General features: G+C 39.8%; 1 protein-coding gene across 3 annotated transcripts in view; it reads right to left on the bottom strand.

Annotated features, from left to right (window-relative positions):
- emilin3b (elastin microfibril interfacer 3b) overlaps positions 1-25,520 on the bottom strand; it is a 30,044-nt gene extending 4,524 nt beyond the window's left edge. Inside the window, exons 1-3 of one of the 3 annotated variants that reach the window (XM_030734076.1) lie at positions 25,464-25,520; positions 11,391-11,727; positions 884-1,006 (exon numbers count right to left, since the gene is read on the bottom strand). In XM_030734076.1, the coding sequence (XP_030589936.1) occupies positions 884-1,006; positions 11,391-11,575 (308 nt within the window). In that variant the 5' untranslated portion in view covers positions 11,576-11,727; positions 25,464-25,520. Of the gene's footprint in view, positions 1-883; positions 1,007-11,390; positions 12,016-12,392; positions 12,432-25,463 lie in introns of those variants that run through there. The other 2 variants (XM_030734075.1, XM_030734074.1) reach the window with 2 other exon arrangements.
- Positions 25,521-26,552: the final 1,032 nt, after the last annotated feature.

The following is a 26,552-nucleotide window of genomic DNA, read 5'->3' as shown; positions in this document are numbered from 1 at the left end:
GCTTTTGTTTTTACTAATTATGAGCACAAATACAGGATGGGAAGATGGCACTGAGCAGAGATAAAGAGATTAAGTTGTTCTCTATGGGATTAGGCAGGGATTAGAGGAAGATTAAGAGATTAAGATAATGTGGTGTAAATGATGGCATCAGTGGATTGGACCTGGGTTAGCACCCAACTTCATTGTTATTTAGTTTAAGCTGAATTTTCTACCCATTGTGAATCAAAGTCTCTCTTTAGCCACACACACACCCACACAGATTATCTGTCATTTTTGATGAGAAAATCCACTCTCGTTCCCTTCGTGTGAGGTCTTTTGAATGGTATATTAAAGAGAGACAGACTAAAAGCTTCAAGAGCAGGTAGCATACACTTACACCGGCCTAAGAACAAGTTAAAGAGAAGTAAATCTTTGTACGCTCCAGACTTTTTACACTCTGTTGAATTAGGAATGATGCTATGCAAAGAAAGGGGGGTGGATGGATGGATGGATGGATAGAAATGCAAATAACTGTATGTTTTTGACAAATAAGAAGGAAGGAGACCAACTTTGCAGAATTCTTAATAAATTAAAAATATAGATCTTAAATGGTTTTCATGCACAGAGACAGATGGTAACACAGATGTCCCTGCATTTTATATTATTTAGTAGAATATAACCACTTATCAGTGGTATCACGGATGTGCATTCAGCTGAGGAACTTTACAATTAATAATCTGACCATTAGAGGGCAGCATTGATATAGATTATATTCTACACTACGCTGTAGTTTGCCAAAAACAAAGAAAGAATTACACATTTAAACCTCTCAACCAAACTCATAAGACTCAGACAAAACTGCAACAGAGTTACAACATTTTTCTGATTCATTTGATTGACTTACATCACAACAGGGCATTTCTGACCCCAGATACACTTGGTGGTATACTCAGCCTTCACGTAGGTTGCCACTCCATCCTGCATGATGCATGTGATGTTCTTCTGGACCACATAGGCACAGTGGTTTCTGTGGGAAGAGCAGAGCAATGTTACAATGCTGGCAAGAATAATATTTGAAGAGCCCCAGCGTATTAAAGTAAAAAAAAAAAAAAAAAGACTTCTGCAGCCACAGGTACTATAACTAACCGTGAATGTACAAATGGGGTTTAGCAGTAGCACAATTTAAGAAAACATAATCACAGCTATGATTTCAACAGAGCAGTATACAGTATACTGAAACATCTAAAACATTAGCCACTTTGAGATACAAAACACACCAGAACAAGTAAAGTTGTAACTGCAAATCCTTGAGTATATTAAATTTGGGAAGAGTCTGTTTTATTGTGTATAAAGTGTTGTGTTGAAAATGCTTCATAAAACCTCCTATAATTTATTATTTACCCACTGTTTTAATCTCTGTCCTCTCTTATCGTGTGTAGTGCTTTGTCGTGTTTCATTTTTAACACTTCATTCTGCTGATGCATTTTGAATGAAGTCTTTGTTGCTGTGTTTTTCTCTCTTTAGTGTCATTTTATTAATCATTTAAAGAAACTTTGTTTGCTTTTCATCTATCCAATAAAAAGATCTTTGAAAAAAATCTTATTGACCAGAGAGCGCTTTTCAGAGAAAAGCTATAATTATAGATGGACAGTTTATGCAGAGTAATAATTCCTTTGCATGTTCTCACTTTTGTAATTTTGTAGTCTTCAGTGTGTTGTTTTAATTACATTCACGTTGACAAGTACAGCTGCACACAGTACACTAAAAGTACCCAGATGGTCTATAAAATACTAAAAACCCCAAATACCTTTGGTGTCCAAAAGCAGCTTAAATACCTGGTTCTGGTGACATCCCTATGTACAGCTACATCTCACCCTCATTGGTCAATATTTTTGGATATTTGGCGGACAAGGAGAGATCACTAAATTCATTTTCAGCCACTAAGAAAATGATATGACTAGATATGACTACAATGACTATGCCAGTGCTAGGTAGTCAGCAAGCAGTGGGAGATTTTTATTAGTGAAATTAATGTGTTGTGGTGTTATGTGTGGTTAATTGCCATCTCCACTGTAAAATTTAGTGTCATGTGCTTTTCAGATGCTTCACAAATGCACCATTGTCACAAGTGTTCAGTCTGAGACAATGTTAGACCAACGCTGTCAAAATACACTACCGTGCAAATAAGCATGTTGTGTAGCCTCGACAGTGTACTTTATGTAGGTATGTTAACAAAATAGAGATTGATGCTGAGAGCTTTTGCTTTGTTTTAGCTGCATGTGATTACCGTATTTTTCGGACTATACGTCGCTCCGGAGTATAGGTCGCACCAGCCAAAAAATGCATAATAAAGAAGAAAAAAACATATATAGGTCGCACCGGACTATAAGTCGCACTTTTTTGGGGGGGGTGATAGAATCTGAGACCCAGAGCAGAAATTCCATCTTGAACGGCAATTTAAAATAATAATGGATTAAAGAACAGGACGAACACGGTTACACCTACGTTATGCTAACGTAGCACATTCAGCTACATGACGCACAACGAACACGTGTTCGGTATTGTAACGTTGTAAACACACTTCCAAAGTCGGCGATATTCACAACAAAGGTCGTCTTTATTAACAGAAAAACGGCTGCTGTAGGCCACAGCCACGCCAACCACAACTACAACAGCGGAACAGCAACACACACACAGGCAAGCTCTCGGTCTTTTTCTCTCTCTCCATGCTGCCTTCACGAACCTCCCGAACAGTCCGAAATCCCACAACATCAACACGCTCTCTAACTAAGAGAATCGCTACAGTATGTTAACGTAACATTAAGTTATTCAGATAACCATAGCATAAAGAACATACTAACAAGTTAACCAAACCATCAATCCATTGAATTCTTCATCCTCGGTGTCACTTCTAAACAACTCCGTACACTCCATAGACGAAGCGCCGCTTCCTCTTCTGTGTCGCGTTAGTCAGACTCGTCGTCAGCTGCAGTTCCAATTATTCCAGCCTTTCTGAATCCCAACAGGATGGTTTGGTTGTCACTGAAGCCCATGTTTTCTTGATCCATCCAATGACTTCCAGGAAAGTTGGGTGGCGCATTCTCCCAGTTGCCGTTAAGCTGTGCTCTCCATCCATCATCCACTGCACCCACAGGTTACGCAAGACTGCCTTAAAGCTGCAGTTCACGGAGATGTCAAGTGGCTGGAGTATTTTGGTTCATGTGTTATAAATGTCACATATACGTCGCTCCGGAGTATAGGTCGCACCCCCAGCCAAACTATGAAAAAAAGTGCGACTTATACTCCGGAAAATACGGTATTCATTCTTTTGGTGTTGAACTAATAAACTCAGATGTGCACTAACTTCACTTTAGCCACTTTGAGCAATTGTTGCATCACACTGAACTCTCTCTCGCTCTCTCTCCATAGCCAGTGCAGCTATAGCAACTGCTAAATGTTCCCCTGGCCTCTGTGCAACACAGGAAATGATGATCTGCTCTCTTCAGGCTCACACGTGAAGCATTTCTTACATTCAGAAGGGAACATTTAGCAACACATGCAGCACTTAGCATTGCACCACAGCTGTTTCAGGACTAATAGACGTGTTTGGAGCAGCAGGGAGGGACACGGGGGCCGAGGCAGGTCTACATGCCAAGTTAACAGGTTCAGAGGGCTAACAGAGAGGAGAGCCTGTTAGAATGTGTGAGAATCCGCTGCACTGCTGCGGCTTTCTGCAAATCGCTAACTGTGTTGACAGTGTTTCTGTGTGGTGTGTGTGTGTGCATGTGTGTTGCCACTCTCCCTGTGTTGACATATGTTAATAGCAGTAGAAGGTAAAGGGCAGGAGTTAGAATGACAGAGCTCCTTTCATACCAGCCTGACAGCCTGCTGCCAGGTCATGGGTTGTTAAGGAAGTGGCAGTTACGACCTCAACTGGTGTGGCATGATGGGAGTTCTTTAAGTACTTTAAATTCACACATGCAATCTACTACTTGGTGCAAATGATTTTCTTAGCATAACAAAACGAGGGAAACTGGCTAGAATAATGGAGCACGTCAACGAAATAAGCAATGCAACTTTAATTTGACAACACAAACAGTGCTACATCATCGTTTCTGGCAATCTGAGCTTGATTCGTGTAACATTTCAGTGTTTTTAATAATTTGCTTTCATGCTGTTTTTCTTCTCCCTCCCCACCTGCAGGCTCTTTTCTTTGCCAGGCCAGAGGGAGTTTAACACTGATCACTCCCTGTGCTGTCATCTGTTGCTTGCAATGAAATTTATTGCAGAGAATACAGAGAGCAAATAACTTTAAAAAAAAAAATGTAAGCAGTTTGACAAACGCATTTGTACAAGATCAAATTCACATGGTGAATTTAATTGAGATTACTTGAATATAGCAAAATTACAGACACCGTCAGCTTAAGTATATTTTCAATTTAGTGAATGGCTTTGAGTAACACAAATCCAATTTATTGCCTACAGTTTATGCTTAAGGAGCTTCGAGCGTCAGTGTTTCTGTGTGTGTGAGAAAGTCGAGGAAAAGCTCTTAAAAGCATACATAGATTAGTGACAGCTGATAGAGAGCAGTGTATAGAGTACAGTAAGTGTGTGACCATTTTCACAGCTGTGGGAAGTAACCTCCAGACTTCACACAATGGTGAAAAGTGCAGCAATCCAGATGTACATGAGGGGGGAGGAAAGGTTCCCTGTGCACAGATTTCTGTTTCTGCCTCTCATTTATTTATTTTTTTTATGTAATTTTTCTGTCAGTGTCATTTGGGTCTATGAATGATATTTAATCCTCACTGTCTTCCATTGGGGGGTGGGGGTTGGCTTTGTGAAACTCTAAGTTGAGTCCTGACATAAATCCTATTCCTTTGCACTGCAGTGTTGGTCAGGTCAGCAGCAGGTCACCTTAGCTGTGTGAAAACCTGTTTTTACAAGATGAACATTAAGTTTCAGCCTGAAAGCAGTAATACAGTAATCTGTACAGACAATGGCACATACTCACGTGTGCGCATTTTATAGACACACAATCAAGCAATAAAGAGCTCGGGTTTTATCTGACATCCACAGAGGCCACTCAACTCTGCAAAAAGAAGACTACACAAGCTTTATTCCAAAAATACGAACCCTTGATGTGGAAGCGGTCATATATGAGAAAAAGTGCTGCCTTTACTATTTGTTATTACTCCAGCCAGGTCCAGCAGCTGCAGAGTAGGTGAGAATGTTGTTTGGGCTGCTTTTTGTGTGTGGGAGAATGTCCAGCTGTGAGGAGGCTGTTAATCTGGACACTTTGGGGGAAAAGAATGAGATGTCCTGATGTGTATGATATGAGATCAGAGAGGTTTAGAGAGAATGGTGAAAAGGTGAGAGAGGAGCGATAGCCTATTCTGAGCTCTTTCCATACCTCATCTGTCAGCCAGCGTGGCAGAAGGACACTGCTGTTAAAAAGTATAAATACTTTCTGGGGTTTGTTTTAGAACTTGTGGGGGGGCAGATGGGAAGGGTTGGCTCCACAGGATAACCCATTAAGTATCACACAGCACAGGCCACCAAGGTCAAATCAACTTTATTTAAAGCTTCTTGTTAAAAACAAGTAGCACTTCCAAACATGCCACACACCTGAAAAAGATTTTTTTTTTAATGTTTAACAGCAAATATCTTTTTTAAAGATGTGCATTTTATAATGCAGCATAGCTTCCTATGATGAAGTGGTCAGTGTCAAATGGATATAGAAAAATTAACTGATTCTTTGCTTCTAGGAATGCTACTCTGCAAAGCTGCAGTTAGGCGCCATGGTGGTTTTAATAGATCTATACTAGCAGATACCTTATTGGCCAATTTCATTCACTGCAACAATGAGGCTGCAGTGAATGGTGAGGCCAACATATTGGCAGAGGGAAGCCATGCTTCTGCAGGAGGTTTACTGTATGTGGGAAAACTAGTCAGTACACACATTTACGTTTTCCTGCTTCACTGCATGTACATTTCATTTTGTTTCGTAAATTAAATGATATTGCATCTTCTCCCATCAATTTATACTGAAGAACTCTAGAAACCAAGTCTGGTGAACTGCAGGTGCTGCCCATTATCAAGCCTGCCACAATGAAGCACGGTAGCGATGCCATCATGCTCTGAGGCCGTTTCAGGGCAGCAGCGACAGGGTGACTGAAGAGAGTGCACACAACCTGACACTGGGACAGCATAAGCATAACACCACAACAATTCTGGATGGCTTTTGGACATCTTTGATTGAGTGCATCAGCAAAAACCTTAAACCTAAACAACATTTTTGTAGAAATATGAAAGAATTTCCCAGGAAAAAGGGAGTAATCTGCCCAATTCCAGATGTGCAAAGTCCCTAGAGACTTATGCAAGAAGGCTTGGTGTTATGGCTACCAAAGTCAGTTTACAGAGTTTCAGTTTTTACTTTGTTGACAGGGCTGAATAAATGGATATCAGCAACACTGTAATTCATTCATTGAACAAATGAAAATGCTGACCTTCCACAGATTCTATTAATTGTAATATTAATCATGTAATTTCACATATTTAACTCTAAACACTTTTCTTTGTATGTTATAAGAAACTAACAAACTGTTTTCTTCTAAAAAAGAGGAGAAAACACCAAAAATTTAAAGTCTCTAGTTGATCCGCACATTCACTGAACCACCCAATCCCCACAGATTCAACTGAATTTGTGTATTAAACCATGTTATGCATCTCCAATCCTTATGTGACCTTGAACTCTTCCTTTCCAGTCAGTATTAAAAGACTTCATCTCCTTTCACCATGAAAGGAAAACTGCACTTTCTTTTGCATTTCTCTCCCACTCCTTACTCCAAAATATTGTCTTTTTTATGTCACTGACTGCTAGTCTGGTCCCACTGTAAATATTTGCAGTATAGCGTTTCAGTTTAAAAATCCCTTCATAGCCTTCCCAGGGGAAAACAGAATTCCCATCTCAAATTCACATGTGGAGTGTTGGAGTGGCTAAACCTCCACCCTCTGCAGGGCCCAAACCAATCACTGTTCACTCCACCTTTCGTATCAATTTTCCTTCCCTTTATTCTTTAAGGTATAAAAATTCAGGTAGTCTGTGTTTAATTAGTGTGCCTCTTGCTATATTGTACTTTTTTCTTCCTCTTTCAGTTTATCATGAAGCTCCGTTGCCTTGCATCATGGCAGGCTCTTTACTTCTCTCTGCTGCATCTCATGTTTTGACTTTATAGTACCAAAGGACTTACCTTCCTTATTACTAACCACGCTCTCACCTGCAGGAACTCCTGACAGCTTGAACTTAGACCACTGCTTTTGGGTCTGACAGATTTATGAAGCGTGGAGTGGATAAAGAAGGAAAAAAATGCAATCTTTAATAGGATCTATAGTCCAACTGCAGAGCCCATCTCTATTCATATATACTTTTAATGAAGCCTATTTCTAGCCAACTGGCAGGTCTTGAAATTCCCATGGTGCAGGGATTATTAAAGCTGTGCTTATGGGTAATGATTAGGGGTAAAGACATGCTTTAAAACCAAAGGGATCACTCTGTCATTCAGAAACAAGGTCAGCTCCAAGCCAACTCCAGTCATCATAGCTTAAACGCAGATGACTACATGTGCTTAAATTTTGTAAATTGGTCTCTTAAAAGCAACAACATAAGCTCATGTACATGCAGCTGTACCGAAAGAACAACTTTACTTATCCTCAGGCATTTTCCAAAGTACATAATCATCTTTCAATAAGCTCTCTGTGCTTCTGAAAAGAACAGTTTTGAATGGAATTATTAGATTTGTAAGACTCTGTGTATTGTATATGCAATGTGCACACAGCCCTGAACACACTGAAGAATTAATCATTTGAGACCAAAATGTCAGTTAATTGTGATGTTACTGAAAATCAGGTAACTTGAAACATGAATGGAACTATACTTTATTTTCTTTTTAGATGAGACTTTGATGAAGGTCAGTAACGTTAGCAGGTGATTGGCTTCACTTAGCATAAAGACTGAAAACAAAAGACGCAACAATCATAATGTTGTCCAAAAACTGGCTTCACACCCACACATTATCATTTTTTAAAATTAATTAATTAATTAATTTTTTGCACTAACTGTGACCCAATGGCTGAATGGTAAATACCACATGGTTGAAAATGCTCCCCCCATCTCCTACTGTACAGCTGAACCTATTACAATCAGAGACGGTCACATTTCTGCCCATCTTCCCTGCAAATATCTATTACATACAAATTGCAAAAATGCATAAAAGAATAATCTTTTGCTAAACCAAGATGTTTTTGTAATTTTTTGTAAATTTAAATCTGATCAGTGAGTGAAAAGTAAACAGTGACTTTACTTTTTGTTGTAAATGTCTTTTTAGACTTAAAAAATAAAAACTCCCCTGTATGTTTCAGGTTTGGGTCATTGGAGGACTTCTTATTTACAGCTCTCTGCATAAAAATAACAAAGCACAAAATGTATAAGCTTTGCTTCAACAATATGAGTTTTCAATTATACTTTAGGCTAATTGTTTGGAAATGTTCACCAAAATCAACTCCCTATCCAAGTAACAGTAACTGAATAAACTGAATTATGATCCAGCCTTATGTGATACTTGTAATATTTTATTACAGCAGCCTTTTAAAAGGAACTAATCTTAAACCTGAACATTTCTGCAGTTGATTTTAAAAGTGTTAGGTAGCTCAGAAATTTACTGCCCGGTCTTTGCGACTCTTAGCAGGAGACTGGCTCTATTCTTGCCCTCCACTAGACATTCAACACAAACTTACAACAGCAGCCTCTAAACCTTTAACCTCTACCAACTTACTGACCTTTCCCCCTTGATCTCTGTCCCATACATCAAAGAAAAGCCCTCAGTTGTGTCTCTCATCTGATTGGTAAAGACTTGTGGCATCTGCCAGGATGCTATTTGATTTATCCAATACCCATTTCCCAGTGATGAGTATGTGACTTGTGGCACCTGTATGTTGTTGTGTAACAGAAAGATGAATAGAATTGACAAACAGACATTGTTCTGCTAATCATAATCTTGAAGATCATGCAAAATGCTCAAAAAGCATTATTCTCTGAATTATTTTTGCCTCTTCATCAGAGCTTTGGACAAAAAACATAAAACACAAATCATGAAATCTGAACTTCTCGAGTCACAGTTTAACCTGTGGAAGAAAATTAGCTTCTTTGCAATTGAGCTGTGACTCAATTGTAGCTGTCTAAGATGTCACAGTCGGTGACTGGGGTGCCATATATTTTCTTACAGAAGCAAGTGGCTGCACTGAATGAAGGAATGACTGTGAAATCAAATCACTCGCTTTGCTGCCAAAACACAGATAATAATTCAACAGGAAGAAAAAAAAAGTCTGTGGTGTTCCAACAGCTGAGAATTTTTAAGTATCTTACTAAAAACCCAGCAAGGTTTTGCTCATGCGAGTTTGGTCGAATAAGACAGAGGGGTTAGACTTTACATGCTGTAAAAGCACTCGAGTAAAGTCCTTCAATTACACATAAATAGGAATTCATATGTACGCACTTTGATACACACACTCATAGCATGTACTATTTTAAAGCATCTATTTCCACTGACCAGTCAGGCTGACAACAACTGAGCTCAGATATCTGTAGTGGCGGTCTGAGAGTGACACATCCCTGGAGGCTGCTGTGTCCAGGATGGGCCAACAGCCCTTATATAAAAAGTATAGTTGGACTCTCAGACACATGTTGAAGGATATTAGCAGCTACCAGCAACAAGCAGTTCAAATAATCAAATAATCTTGTTACATAAGCCTGGAAATCTGGCACAATGGCCTGAATAAAAATAAATAAACTTCTTTGGCAACAATGCCCAAGGGCAAATAGAGGCCACTGTTATATGTAGCTGTAGATATAAACAGTTATAACCCAGTTAAAAAAAAATACTGCACATACATTAAAGCACTAAGACCACTGGCTTGCTTTGTTTAGTAAGTCCACTCCCTGTAAGGTTTGACAGTTTAGGGTTCAGCTTCCCGTGACTCCAAAATCATAAGATGAATGTTATCAGTAACAATGTATACAGCAGAAGTCAGTTTCTTGCCATATAAAAGGATACAGAATATGTGAGGTGTAGGAGTCTGACTGGATAAAGGCACCTTTGCAAGAATTGTATTAAGTAGGGAAAATAATGAGATTACTTTTTTTTTTTTCTTAGAGTAATTAAAATTAAGCATTTATATCAGTTTACAAATAAGTAGTGCAACACTGACACAAGAGAGAGCAAAAATAATGTGGTAATGCTGTCGTATAAGGGCTGGGGCAAATTAACATGTGATGGCATGGTGAGTGAAATGTAAGAAAGGGACATGTTCAGTTTTATTGTTAGTTGAAAAACTCTCAGTTGCATTCAGGGTGAGGGATGCTGAACAGTCTGTTAAGTGGAGGTGAGCATAAATGCTAGACTAAGCAGGGCTGGGCAATCAGCAGTCTTCTGTGGCAGTTTGAGTGAAGCAGCAGGTAGCTGGGGAGCTGTCCAAAAGCATAACAGCTCTCGTGGGAAGCCAAGCAAAAGAGAAGGGGAGGAGGCAAAACCAAAAGGGCCCTGCAGGCCAAACATCAGCCATGGCTTTCCAGGCAAAATATATCCACAAGACTCTGTTTCATCTCAGAACTTCATGACTTCCAATAGCATGCATAACTTGCTGTTACTCCTCATTGTGTATTTGTGTTGAATGCCTTCACAGTATCCCTTTAATATATTTCTCATACAGTGATTAAAAGCAGAAGAACATCCCTCACCTTTGTGTTAACACTGGAAAAGCAAAATAGAAAAAAAAAACAAAAAAACAAGCGCACAGTAGTAAACTCTGTAAGTTCATTTGAAATCAGTGTGTAGTGACTGGAGGCCAGTTGTGCCACTCCCTTCTGGTAGTGGGTGCCCAGCTGTACCATAAGTCTTGCCTCTAATTGACACCCCCCCCCCATTACCACACACACACACACACACACACACTGTGAGGGAGCAATACCCTTGTCATCAACTCAGCACCCCCTCACTGCACCATAAAGAGCATTATGATGGCTTTGTTTTCATTGTTGCTTCATTGTTCCTCTATGGTGTTTATTCCCAGCCGCAGATGGTTTTAGGTGTGAACCACAGAAAAAATTGCTGATTTTGAGTAAGACAGAAACAGAGCGTCAATTCAGGGATCGTTTACCAAGCTGATTCCCTAACTAAAAACATATTTCTGCAACTCACTGGTGACATGGGTTTCTCGGGGGAAATACAGTATGAGGTGGGTCCTGCTTGAACTTTAGCTAGATGGAATGCTTTTAGAATTCAATACCCTGCACCTTGGAAACACAAATAAAACAAGCATTTGTTGCTGTCACGTGTCCACAGTGGAGAACTTACTTGTGACGGGTCATGGGCTTGTTTGGTGAGTGGTGAGGGTTGAGCCCAGCCTTGTAGAGGTTGTATCTGTTTCCATAGAAAGGGTTGACATGGCCTCCATAGAAAGTCCCTTTACTGTGCACAGCAGAGAGGAACACTCCTAAAAGAAAGACCTGTGCTATAAGCTGGCACCACTTGGTCCACATTTTGTTTTTCTAAGGCTTTTCCAAGGCTGTTCCAGAGTCTTAAAAATGCAACTGACTGCTGAGGAAAAGGGTTAAAAAAGTAGTAGTCTTCCTTCCTTTGGGTGTTGTGTTGCTCCTTGGCACATGTAGACTCTTGATTTCTTCAGTGGGCCCTGGAGGAGACATGCAGTCCAAACAGCTGTAACATCAGCAGCATCTTGTCCTGTACACTTTCAGGTTGCTCACTAACAAAAATCTGAGCACAGAAGACAGAGCAGAGGGAAAACTGATGAGACTGAAGAGGGAGGGGGGAAGGGAGAGGGTAAGGAAAACAACACAAAGGTGTGCTGGAGGAGGGGAAAGAAGGAGGGAAAAGAGTGTCAGTCTGTCTGTTGGGAAGTTTCAGCTCCATATACACAAATGCAGTGTATGAGACCTGCTGCTGAGGCTTGGCCCTCCAAGTAATCTGCACTCTGCACGAGTGAGGGTGTGTGTGCAAGAAGCAATGTGCTGCTCTTGCTGCCTCTGAAGGGGCAGGCAGACAGACAGCCTGTATTTGCATATCCCACCCCAACTCCAGCCTGGTTGTCTGAACAAAGGGGGGGACTGACTGATAATATACTTTGATGTTTAGCTCTTCTTTCTCTCTCAATCTCACAATCACATAAATGAAAGTTACACATGAAGACACTTTAAATCAGACTCAGATAAACAACAAAAAAGCTGTCATCTTATTATGTCTTAACTTTTTTCACACACACACCCCTCTGGTCTTTGTTCCAGTATCAAACATTTTTAGTTTTTGTTCTTTAATCCCTGAAAGATTTGATTTCTTTACCCAGTTCTTTTCTCCATCTGCTCTGGCAGCAGCTGTACATCAAAGCATAGCCCCAGTGTGCAGTGCCATGTGCGTGGCTACGGCTGCAGCCAGCTAAGACGCTGTAGATCTGGACACAATGGACCTCCTCCTTGCTTCACTGCGGTCAGTCATTAAATATCCCAGCCACAGCTTCAGTTGAGATTCACATCCCAGCCCCCCACTTATGTCTTATTGCACATCCATGTGGTTCTTGAATTCATGCATAAATGCCTCCTGTGTCTTTCAGTGAGTTTTCCCTGAGAATTAGTCAAATCAGTTCAGTTTCTATAATAAGTGAGAGTCACTGTCTAAATGAAAGATTTAAATTAAATAAACCAAAACTAAAGGGAGACTAGCTTGTACAAACCTAATTTAAAAAAAAAAAAAAAAGCTCTTTTTGAATTTGATGGCAGCAACATGTCTCAAAAAAGTTGGGACAGGAGGAACAAAAGGCTGGAAAAGTAACTTGTGCTAAAAAGAACATTTTGCAAATAATTAGGTTAACTGGCAACAGGTCAGCAACATAATTGGATATAAAAAAGAGCATCTTAGAGAGACAGAGTTGAAAAGATGGGCAGCGGTTCACCAAAACAACTACATCTACAAATTGTCCGGTCCTTTCACCAACTGAAAACAATTGGTGGATCATGAAATTAAAAACATGACAAAGGAGACCCAGGACTGTTGTGCAGGTATCAAACAAGAATGGGACAACATTCCTCTCCCAAAAGTTCAGCAGCTGCTCTCCTCAGCTCCCAGATGTTTACAGACTGTTATTAAAAGGAGAGAGGATGCTACACAGTAGTAAACATGACCCTGTCTCAACTTTTTAGGGACGTGTTGCTGGCATCGAATTCTAAATGAGCCGGTATTGTTCTTAAAATTCTACATTTTCTCAGTTTAATCAGAATCAGAATCAATTTATTGTCATTACATGAAACATGTAACGAAAAGAAGTAAGCATTCAATATCTTCTCTGTGTTCTGTTATGAATAAAATATAGGTTTATGGGATTTGCAAATCATCACATTCTCTATTTTTATTTTCCATTTCACACAGATTTTCCAAGATTTTTCATTATTGGGTTTGTAAATGAATTTGCTTCAAGTCTTTCCCTGACACATTTTAAGGAGACACTCAGGATCGTATCATTTTTGGTGTCACTCCCCAGTTTACATAAATCTTGGAAGACCAAAAATGACATGGCACAGAGAAGCAATCCAAGATAGAACTAACTTAAGGAGAAGTTTGCCAAAAATAGGCAGTAATCCTGGGATATAATTGTGTCTTTATGTTCCAGAAGGGTCAAAGAGGATTAACATATTACACTAGAGAGATGCACAGAGCATTCTCCGTAGCTGGTACAGGACCTTGGTGACTTTCATACCTTGCCTCATTGGTCACAGATATTTTTGGAGGGTATAAACTCTGGCATGGCCAAGCTGCCAAAATATCTCCTGGCTCTTTGGCTTTTCTTAGTTTTCATGTTATTGATAAGAGGATGCTGATTGGATGGGCAGCCAACCTATAAGCACGTGCGACTCATTTTCAAAGTTTGGCAGATAGATGTGGAGGAAGGAGCTGGTGTTTGAACTGACCTCTTTGCTTGGGTGGTTAGTTTGCAGTGTCCTTCTCACCTGTGTGTGGACTACGCAGCACTTACCCTGCTCTATTTATTCTTCATTTACAAGTCAGTGATAAAGAAAAACACAGCTTTGTGATATGTAAAGAAACACACCACACTGACAAGTGAAGAGTTCCAGAGTATTTGACCTACGGCCACTCAAATATTCAAGCAGGTGGAGGATCTATCAAGCAATGTAGGCTCTAGCTGATAAGTGGGTGAATAAAATCTTTGAAAAGCCTTTTTGAGTTATGGTTCTTTATATCTTTTGAACTTATTCCAGGGTATGCCCTATATGTACTTACCCTTTTGCAGCTTTCTTTTGTTAGTCTATGCCGCACAGATTCACAGGTCTGCAGTTTGTGAAGATGAAGTGTTTCACTTCCTGCTGAAGATGAACCCAATCACTGCAGAAACTGTCACCTCACATAGTGAAGACAGTGAGAAGGAAACTATTTAAAATCTTTGTCCATTCTGGCAGACAACTCTGCAGTGAAATGTCATTTTTCACTGAAATGACTGGCACAATTTTAAACAGATGTGTCCCAGCATACTGTCCAGATGTCAGGGGAAAATGAGAAATATCTGGGAATCTGACTTATGCTAGTTTGAGAGTTTATGATAATTTAGAACAAAAAAAAAGAATAATAATGATGTTTTTACTGTAGTGAACAAATACTCGGGCCAATAAATGTCAAAGAAAAAAGTCAAAGCAAAACTAAAGAGTAGTAGTAATGACATAATTGCAGTGTATTGTGCAAGAGCCAAACATTTTACAAAAATTTTCTCCTTGAACGATGCATCACTGAACCAAAACAATTTCTGTTGACTGTAAATCTTGTGATTTACTCCATTTGTTCCCTTCAATTTAACTTTTGGTTTAATTATTGTTATTCTTTTTTTTTTTTATGTAGAATACTTTTTCCTGCCAATAGTGGTAGTATTTCTTTTGTGCTACATCTGTGGCTGGTTTTAGATAAGTATTCCTTTCTGCTCCAAATGACTGACTCCATACCCTGAATGGAAATCTGAGAGGAGGTTCATGCAGGTTGTCAAAAGTATCTGGCCTCTTGAACATGTGGTTAGTAGAATATAAGTCAGTGACATTTGCATCACACCATAGGTACAATTTCCTAATTTTTATATGCTTTTTTTGGGATCCTTTTCCAAGTGACATACAGCCTGTTTCTGGTTTTTCCCTTTAGCGCCCAACTTGTGAAAGGAGGCTTCAGTTTGTAGAGTCTCTGTGCGCCCTCCTGCAGTAAATTAATGTATCCACTGCAGCAAAACAGGACACTGCCCTATTAGTTTAATTTCCCTAACCCCTCCATGAACCATCCCCATCATTTTCTATCAGTCTTGTCTAGGGTTTTTACAGGACACACTTTTATTAGATATAGACAGAGTAGCACAGGCACACTGAGGAAGAAGTACAGAAAATGGATGGATTCCAGCTCAGTGACATCAGCTACTTAACAATGAGGACATTCAATCCTTTCTTACATTAGTGACCTGGGATGCAACCCAGTCTTCACAAAGTAACTAGAAGAACCAGGAAAATGGCTGTTATTTATATCCCTATTCCCAAGCCTGAAGAGTTGCAAGGTTGCACATGTATACTCAAAGCCGTACCCAAGTGTCCAACAAATGGCAACAAATTCAGCAGTAAAGGATCAATGAGCAGACCTAAGTGTATTTTATGTAAAGTTACCCAAATCAAAACTGCTTCTGCAGGACAGTTGGTGTGTTGATTCCCTTTGGTGTTGTGACTCTCCATCGCTTGCACTGTAAAACGTGCTTGTTAACATGTGACACCAGCAATAAAATCAGGCCTCCATCTACAAGAGTTCATGATGGATGGCGATAAAGGATCTGCTCTCAACACTCTACGGGCATTAAAGACCCACTGGTGCTTCTGCCTTAAGTAAGAGGAAGTATTCTGTGTTGCCTTTGGTATGGTACGATTTCACATGAGGTGCACATAAAATCATCTCTACAGGAATTTCACTACCAAAAGAAAAAAAAGAAAAGTTGGGAGGCCTTGAAGCACATTCTCAATTTTCTTAATAACCCTCTTACTATAGTACCAGTCAAAAGTTTTGATGCACTCAACCTTTTGACTGGTTCTGTATATGTATTTTTTTAATTTAAAGTAACAAGCTGCATTTTGAGATGTTGAGAAGTGTGTTCTTTACAATACACCAAAGGGCAGCCACTCTGAATTGAGCCCTCAGATAATAGCAAAGTGCCTTCCTAGAACAAGGAGAATATAAACTCATAAAGATGCCCAAAGTATTCACTTCTCTGCCTTCACACACATATGAGCTTGAGTGACATCCTATTCTTAATCCACAGGGTTTAATATGATGTCAGCCCACCCTTTGCAACTATAGCGGCTTCAACTCTTCTGGGAAGGTTTTCCACAAGGTTTAGGAGTGTGTTTATGGGAAGTTTTGACCATTCTTTCAGAAGTGCATTTGTGAGGTCAGACACTGATGTTGGACAAGAAGGCCAGGCTCACAGTCTCTGCTCTAATTCAGTGTAATTCAACAATCTGTAAGCTTTTTCATCAAAGGCTCAGTTTTAATTTGTGACACAGGAGGAGAAATATATTTTTTTAATGCACTACAAATAGGGACTGTTAATTTCCAGTTCTTGCACAACTTTTTACATTAACCACATTAAAAGATGTACACATTAAAAGAAACCCACAAATACTTCCACTTAGGAAAAATTTTTTAGTAATATAAAAGTCAAGTTTAATTGTAAGCCTGTGACAGAATGACAGCGACAGTATCTCTTGCATTAGAGTCCATCCTGATTCACAGCTATCCTTATAAACATTGTTCATACTAAAGATGCAACCAGATCAGCAGCCACATTGTTTTTAATGTAATTTCTGTGTGTGTTACGCTTAAGTTTTGCCATTGTCTGTTTCCTGAAAGAATGATGGATTTATATGATTTTTTTTTAAAGTTACTTTGTGTATTATTGGCACTATTTTATTTGTACATCAACCATAAAAGCAAATTATACAAGTAATCACTGCGTGTATTGTAACTATTTTTTTTAAATGGCAGACAAACAGACAGCTATGTGCTACATAACATTACAGGAAAATCTTTTAAAAAATAATTTAATCATGGCAGCGTCTGTGATGTCAAGCCAGTTTTGCTGACAATGCTCAGACAACTGTTTGCTTCCAATTACTGCTCTGTCATGCATGTCGCACACACACACACACACACACACACACACTGGACAGCACCTTGTAGATAAGTCTTTTTCAGAGGTTTCAGCAGATTTGCTTCTAAACAAGATGTAATGTTTTTATGCAGTTATTTGCTTTGCCACTCTTATTTATAGTAGTGGCCATTTGGAATACTGGAAAATTTAAGATAGAGAAAATAAAGCTGATTGAGGTGCCGCCCTGAGCATGCAGTCCAGACCATTTTTCATCCCCAGACTGTCACTTTCAGCTGAGGCTATTTTTCCTTCCAGATGTTGTTTGACAGATGCCTGATGAGCCATTGTAATACTGTTGCTCATTTCTGAAGTTCTGACACATGAATGCTAATATTTGTGCTTACAGACTAAACTGATCATGGGTAAGTGTACCAAAAATGTTGCCTGGGGGGGGCAGAGCCTCTCCTTCGCTCCAGTAGAGGCTAATGATGTATGTGGGCAACTGTAATTTGAATTACTCACAATGCAACCGTATACACACATTTCCTGTAATCATTTTAAGAAAAGTTTATCGCAAATGCAGGTGGAGATTTCTTTTACTTCTTACACACTCCATAAACAGGAGCCGAACATTAGAGAAGCTCAAAAGCATTGTGTTCATGTAACAGCCTGATCTTAAACACCATTTGGCTCCACACTCTCTCTAGATTAGGCTCCTGCAGAAATACTGATACAGAGAGATAGATGTCAGAGTGAATGCTCAAAATATAAACTGGTCATCCAGTAAACAGGCTCTGCTTTCCTGATACTATGATAAGAGCAATTAAATAAATTTGCTCCATGTGAGTTGCCTCACTGAACTCTCCTTCTTTCTGTACACCACTTTATTCCTTGCTCTCTTTTCATCCATTGAAGACATGTGACAGCTTCATTGAGTCTGTTCATTCTAACCTAACAAAATTTTAAGGAAGTAAAAATAAGACAGGACACATCAATCAATGGTGATTACATGATCCTGCCTGTGCTATCAAAATGGTTCAACACATGAAGTAGTAGATGGGTTGATTAGATTTGGTTAATTCATTCTGAGCAGTTGTTCCTGCTATCACATTCAGTACTGCGTGACTTGTTTCTCAGGTGGTCTTTCTGGGCAAACTGGCTTCCCAATAAAGCTCATGATCTTTCCTCCATGTGAATCTCCACATCAGCTTAAACATGTCAGCCTATAACTGCCACTTAGTGACATTTTAAATCGCAAGAAAAAAATATTTAACTATTCAAACTCCTGAGATCTCTGGCAGCAGTGGCTATTTGAAGCCTATGGAATTTATGGATCAGTCATATGAAGCATGAGCTCATTCCAGCAAGCACAGCATCCCTGCTCTGCCAAATGCGGTTGGTGCAACGCAAAATTACATCGGATCTGTAATCAGCGAGGGTGAGCTCCGTGCACCAACATACGCACACATAGACACTGGGTTCAGTCTCTCCACTGGGTACAAAAGTTTGCATCCACTCCACATCTGGTTTACATCATGGGGAGACCATTACCACCCAGCCTAGATCTATCATCAGCTCCTCTCTCTCTCTTTCTCTCTCTCACACACATACACATATATACACTACTATCATTCATTTTTAATAACACATAATCCACAGCTTTCAGAATAAAACACAGAAGCACAATGTTGTACATCCTACAGCGAGCAAAGTGACTTCATATTAATCCCTGGGCTTCAGGCATGATATATATCTTTACGGGCTGCTGGTATGCATCTGCAATTAGAAGCGCAGATGCACACATATTTTGGGTTGTCTGCATGTGAGCCCGCTTGCAAACACTTAGTCTTTTAATTGCTGGCTTTGTTTTTTATTGTAAATGCTGGTGGGGGTCAGTGGTCTGCACAAAATATGAGGTGTGTTGAGATGAACAGGCACTCACAATGAGCCCCTTGTTTCCTCAGCAATGTGTTCTCAGTTGTAAAGCAATTAAAGACTAGTTTACTAGCCAGGGCTGCGCTTTTCTCTGCATGTGACACAATCCTCCAGGTTTGCCCAGCTGAAGGCTGAGTGATGGGCATGCACACACAGCAGCAAGCACAAAAAACAGCCACGTGTATGTGCACACAGAGGGAGACATAAACGGGCACACATGGACTTGTGCACGCCTGTGCACATGCATACGCACATACACATACAGATGTCATTTAAGCTCAGGCAAAGCTGGCAGAAGGAAAACACTCCACTTCACTGCAGCACAAGGCACAGCCTGTATGAGGCTCTTAGTTTGCCAACCTTACAATGATGATAAATCTAGATGAGTCACAGAAAACTTCATAGTGAGGTCACAGCCATTAATGGCACAGATTGATTGAACAGAGATCCCTTTGTTAAAGTTTTATTTACACTCCAAAACATTATAACATAAGGGTGGAGTAGTTCATATTACGCTATGTCAACTCCTACCTGCCTAAATCTTTGGATGCTGAGATTTTTTTAAAAAAAAGAGATGTTTAAAAGCTTTCTTTAGGCTTTAAAGAAAGAAATACACCCCAAGTCCAAATCAAGTGATAATAGTTACCTTTATCAAACCTACCAAAGTTATGTAAATATACAAATTCTTTTGCTTTCCTTCTCAAAAACTTAATTTCCTATATACATCACTTGTGCTTTTCTTGCATTATGTTTCACAAAAATATTTGTTAATCAGCCACAAGTGATCATTTGCATTCACTTCCCTCAGACAATAAAACGTTAAATAGTGCTCACCATTACAACACAAGCAAATCATTGAGTGTGAGTATATGGTGTGGTTTAATATTACTGGACCTCAGTCGACCGGTATCCACAGCTCAGACTGGTACCGTACAGGTTGTGTGTTTTCACAGAGAGTACCACACCGTGCTGATGTGTCTTATGATAGCACTGCAGGGTATGTGAAAGGACATAACTTTCTCCATGTGTGTAAGCAGCAGGCTTTACCTTTTCTCACTCCCTGTGAAATCTCTCCAGCATCAAAAAAGACACACATGATAAAGAAGGATTATTGCTGGATTGGACAGACTTGAAACAGGCTTCTACAGTACTGACCCAGGGTCAGCTCGTTTAGGATTTAAGGGGGTGATAAGCAGCCTTGCTTATGATTCTTTTATGAAGAAGTACTACTGGCAATTCTGGTTTCTACTACCATCTAAGAATGGACTATCGCACTAAAAACAAAATAAATCAGTTAAATCTACATGCTGTAGTCGTTTTCTTCTGATAGCTGCTTCTGTGATCCTCTCTTTATCTGATGTAGCGGTTGAAGCACACAATAGCTGCCTTGTGGTTTGTGTTTGTGCTCTTTCCTGTGGCTTGTGGTAAAAACAACAGAAATGGGCCAATCACTCTTACAAAGTTGTGTGGTATGCGTGAAGATATACAGCATGTGTTTTTGCGCACACTCATTTTGTGAGTTTGCGAGTGTGTCTTTTTCCCATAGACACTGGGGAGGTTGTTAATTGTTCACGTGAAGTCAACACTTAAAAGGGTCATAAACTTCCAATACTAAAGCTATCATTGCCTTTCCTTACCCATATCCTTAAATATCACTCATCTGACTGTAAGAACTTGTCAGGTGTCATTTTTCAATCCTCACCTTTTTTCCAGTCCTGAGAGTACGCAGTTTACACTGCCTCTAATCTTTCCCTCTGTTCCTTTCTGCACTCACTCCCCAACACTGCTCCTTAAACACGCCATCATAATGGAGTTATTTAATTCTTATGGCTGACCTGCTTGGCTTGCTTTTCAAGCTTATCCTGCACTGTGTAACTGTAACTGTAATCAGAGCCGGTGTCACCACCCTCTCAGACATGGTCCAAAGCCACCCTTTACAAAGAGGCCATGCACCACGAGTCACAAAAGCATTCACTTTTTCACAGTGTCACTGGCTGGTGCCAGCTGGTTCCTCCTGGATTGTCTACGTAAAAAGGCATTAACTGAAAAAGCCCACTGGAGTGTCAGTCAAGAGCAAGAAAACACCCAGCCACTTATTTTCAATCTCAAAAACTGGTCTAAATGTAATCAGTCTCTGAGTGTTAGTAACGTTGGATCAGACAAAAGTGAGGACCATAAAAAAAAAAAAAACCTCAGCTAACACAGAAATTACAACAGAGCGTTAACTGCAAATATGGACACAAATACTGCATGAAACAGTCCACTTACAGTATCAGTGTGACCTCATTTTTCTTTAATGGACTTTTAGATTTGTTGGATTTTTCCCTGTGAGAAATAGTCCACATGTTTTACACACATATTCACATTCAACTATAAAGTAGTTATCTAAGAGGAAGTAATCTAGTAATGCTTTATATTAATCATGTAATTAATAGAATTAGATTTTTTTATAACCCAAGCATTCATATTCTAATTATGACAAACATTTTACACAAATGTCTAATTGAAATAGCATGAAAAGCGATGACATTTTACATTCAAAGGGTCAAAGGTCAAATTGACTGTGACATCTGGAAAAACACTTCTGGCTCTTTTTTTAACACCATAATTCAAGAACAAACCCCATTTTACATTCAGTGAGTCAGCTTTGATTGCTCATCATTTCAAATCTAATAAAACTAACCGAACACTAACACAAAAAACAAACAAAGGAAACAGCAATTATAATAGATACATGGACAGACAGCCAGAAAAACAAAACCACATAAAAAGGTAATAATATAAAAGGGTAAAACAAACAGCACCCACAATCATGTGAGTAAATAATTAAAACTGATTGTTGGAAAAATAAATAAATGGGCCGTTTCCAGCACATCCCTTCTGGGCATGAAAAGCTTCCGTTTAAGATGCTTTTTAGATTTGAATTTGCTCAGCGAGCAAAATGAATACCTGTTGTTAGAGCTCCGTGGTCTGCCCGTGTGTTGAGTTTATGATTTATAAACAGCTCTGACAAAGAAAAAGAAAGAAGAAAAGAAAAGCACTTGGCAGGAGCTGTAGAAAAAGAGGGGCCATTTACTGTGCTGTGATCTAGGACCATGAGGAAGGCTTTTATCACCCCAACTGGCACAGCTTCTAATCTCTTTCACTTTTTTTTTTAACCTTCACCACCCACCACTGCACTCCCAGAGCACACACATAAAAACGTGCTGGTATTGTTTAGCAGAAATTACAGCAGCCTGCCATTGGTGATCGTTATAAGTTTCATGAGTTTCTTAGCATTCAGAGGAGGGCTAAGAGTGTGTGGGGTTTTTTGGGTTTTTTTGTTTTTACTGTATAACAAGTCATCACTTCAGCATACTCCTCACCAAGTAGGTGGAAAATCAGTGCAATAACACTTTATCGCCTGTTTTTCATTCAATTTAAATATTGAAAAACCCAGTTCTCACTGAAACATGCAAATGGTCAGATTTTGTCCTTGAGTTTAAGCCTTGCTCTTTTTTTTTTTTTTTCTTCCCTAATTTCCTGTGAGCGGAGCAAAGCAGACAAAAGTAGGACTCATATGGGCTGCAGTCTAAAGCTGTGGATGCCAAGAACTCCTGCCCTGCATACCTGAGGGAGCTGAGACAGGACAGAGGAGTCAAAGAAACAGCATCAAACACACCATCACTCAATGCAAACACTGCTCTAGGTTAAGGGTCCTCGCCAGCCTTTGAACTAGAATCAGAAACATTTTGTTGTGTGTGCAAACACAGATCGCACGTTCCCTTGTGTGTGTAACAAAAGGGTTTATTCAGGCCACTCTTAAAGTAAACAAAAAAAATTATGATTAACAGCAACTGAAGGATGCTAGAAACATAAGCAGAAACAGCGACAGACTTTTCTGTTAAAATCTAACTACAACACAACAGAGTAATAATTCAGAAACACAACACTTCTGTTTATGGTCTGCAGATGGGTGTGTATGGTGGCCTTTAATAATGCTGTTGTGGTAACGTTTTGCAAAATCGCTTGTTAGGTGTTAGTTTATCTTTTTGTTGCCCTGAGTAACAGCATCAAAGTGGAAGGCAAATTGTGTTTGGCTGATAGGTATCAGTCAGCTGTGAAGAGCTCTACTTCAAGGGTCTGGCAGCTAAGGGTGCATTCCATTTGAAGTCGGAAGTCGGAATTTCCGAGTTCCCAGTCCGAATTTTCAGGTAGAACGCCCCTTCAAGTCAGACTCGAAAAGTTGCACCAACCCCTACTTCACGATCCAAGGTGGCGGCAGTGCACGTAAACGTTAGTAAAGCTGTGTAACTTGTAATCTGTACAGCCACCGTTGTGTGTTTGTGAACGGCTAAATAAGCCGTACGCAGAGGTTCTAGTCATGAATGTGTTGCAGTGATGTTTTTAAGTAGGAAAAAACAAAACAAACCAAAATCAAGACAAAACAAGTATTGTGCTGTAATGCTAGTGATGTGTGAATGGCTCTATCTTGCTAATGAGCAAAGCAAATCCAGTTTTTCCTCCCTTTCCCCACTTTATTGCGCTCAACTTGGGAGTGATGCCACTCCAAGTTCTGACATCCAACTTCTGAGGTAAATGGAACGCAGCATAATCAAAAAGTACACAACCTTAGTGAGAATGATGCTGGTGTAAAAGCTTCTAAACAGCAGTGATGGCATTTTTTTATTTATTTATTTTTTTTTTTGGTGAAGCTGCAACATTGCTGGTTATGAAATGTAATAAAGTAACCAAACCCAACACTGGCTATAAGCTAGTGTTATGCTTTTTCTCCTGTAAAAAGATTAAAATGTCTTTGTGCTTTTTAAATTTCATAAGCACAAATATTCTGCATTTTTCCAGTGACTGTAACATACAAGTTTATGCACTAAAAACATGTGGCATGGAAAAAATTTTACTTGTTTTGATATCAAAATGTAGGGATTTCTTCCACCTCTTTTCTCAATATCAACACCCTCCCCAGCACACACACAGACACGCACACACTGAACAACTTGCTGCTCCACATACCTGAGTAAATTATTCCAGTATACCTAATGGATCACACGTGCCACGGTGCATACTGGCACTTGGTCAAGTCACTCTCCACTCCCTGGGGCCAGGTCCAGTAAAAAAGGCTTCTATAAATAAGGCCAACTGTTTCTCTGGCGCTCATAAATCTGAGGGAGCTGGATTTCTCCCCATTCTTGCATCTGGCGTCATTTGTCACATATGTGGTGAGCAATTAGGTATAAAAGCAAACCAGGAAACCCAGCAGAGGCCACACTGGCTGGTGCCAGCAGCCAGTGCTATGTTAAACTTCACCACAAAGAGCCCTCAATCCAGAGACTCCAGTGGGGTTCAAGAAAAAGCAAAAAAAAGGGCTAAGAAACCTAAGTATGGGCTCTAGGAAATGACATCATTGTTTTTTCAGCGAATGATGTGGCTGAAATTACAGCATTATGTCTATCACAAGCTACCAAACATTTAAGGCTGAGTATAGACACCAATCAAATTTCTTAGCTCCACAATCTATGGAACCTCAAACACAATGTTATTGCCAAACACACACAAGCAGCAACAGCTAATGCACACACAAGCATATACAAAGGGGTGCAAGCATCACTGATGCAATTCAGTATTAGGCACTCTTCCATAAAAATGGCTAATTTATGGTGTCATTGTGCAGTCTTTCCTGAGTCTCTTCCTGGTCAATATATTTCTGTCCTCTTATCCAAACAGCAAGCGCCATTCACTGCAAAGCGAACAGTAAAGTAGTGGCTTCCTGTGTCACGCCCAATCACTTCCTGGTGCCAATTGCCCTACTGCAGCAAACCTAACCAAGAGGTTTCAAAATCTATTTTTACATTTACTGTATAAAGAACACAGACTGTGTACTATAAATATTGACATATTGCAGGGAAAACTGCATCCAGAAGGCTTTTATGTGACTTTGATTACATACTTGCTACACATTTAGACTGGGCTTTACAAGCAGTCAGTAGATTCTCAGCCTATACAAAATAGAAAACCCGCTGCTACCTTTTACAAATTATCTGCAAATAGGAGGTTTCACAGGGAATGGCTTAAACTGCAGACCTACTTTAACTACATAAATAGTATCAGACACACTAATGACTGTAGACAGAACAGACCAGAAGTCAAACCTGCAGTACTGAGTTTTGTAAGGGATTTCTCCATAAAATATCTCATCAACTCTTATGTTTACATTTGTACTTTCAGAATAACCGATTTAAGGCTCAACCACATGGATACTAAAGCCACTTCCAGATTCCATCCAGCGTAAGAAAAAAAAAAAAATTCACCTTCAGTGGTCTTCAGCTTCTCTTTCATCAGAACCCCTTCTGTTTCTCCCAACTTCCTGATCTGGCATGTTCAAAGGCAATGACTGCACTGCAGCATGCACCTGTGCCAATAAACATAAAAGCATAAAATCAGCATGTATGTATGCACATGCCAACATATGTGCATACATAGTCACACACAGATAAAAACACTCTTCAAAAGTCCTTTTTTTAAAACACAACATTATTACCCAGACATTTGTGACATAGCAGATCTTGGTTAATTGATTTGTTTCGTATGGACACACAAACTGTCTCTGTCTAGACGCATATTAGAGCCCTGAGTGTGTGGGAGCAGGGACAATCCATTCGGGAACTAGTGAAGTCTGGATTTGGAGAGAGAGAGAGAGAGGGGCAGCAGAAGCAAATTCTTTCTGTTACCAGGCTGCCCTTTCCACTCACTCTCTCAACAACACACACAAAATAGCAACAAAATGCTCTCTTAATGGGGCTTTGACCTTCCCAGTGGGAAAGTGCTTCTGAATGAAGGAATCATAATAGGGGGAAGAGTGTATATGGGCTGAGAGCAGAGTGGGATCAGTAATGCACATCGAGCTATCAGACATAAACCCTTCAAGCTGTCAACTACTCAATCACATTTCTATCCAAAGCCTCGCTTCCCCTCCCACCACCATTGCTGTCTCTGACATTCTTTCACCTTCCGCCCCACTCTTTCTATACCTCTTTTTATTGCCACTTTCCCCTCTCCTCCTCTCTGGATCTTATTGTAAAGAAAGGGACTCTTTTAAGTTCATTGATGCTGAAATGCCATTTAAAGCATTTTTTGTCATAATATTCTTTTTCACACTAAAACCGAACCCTGAGATCTGCAGCTCTGACTCATTTCCTTTAGCCAATATCGGCTGCACATTTTCAATATGACTATGTGCAAATGTCATATCCTCCTGTCTTGAGACTTCTGCGCTGACCTTTGACTTTTTCCTATTAGACAGAAGCTGTGGCAGCAAGTTCAAAGGGCTATAGCACATACCTCAGGCCTTTCTAGCATTTATGAAGAATTGCATTTTCTTGTGTGTGTGTGTGTGTGTG

This window comes from Archocentrus centrarchus, chromosome 7 (assembly GCF_007364275.1).
Source record: "Archocentrus centrarchus isolate MPI-CPG fArcCen1 chromosome 7, fArcCen1, whole genome shotgun sequence".
In the NCBI taxonomy this organism is placed as follows: domain Eukaryota; kingdom Metazoa; phylum Chordata; class Actinopteri; order Cichliformes; family Cichlidae; genus Archocentrus; species Archocentrus centrarchus.
Note: the sequence above shows the minus strand (reverse complement) of the source record. Positions and strands in the feature narration are given on the sequence as shown.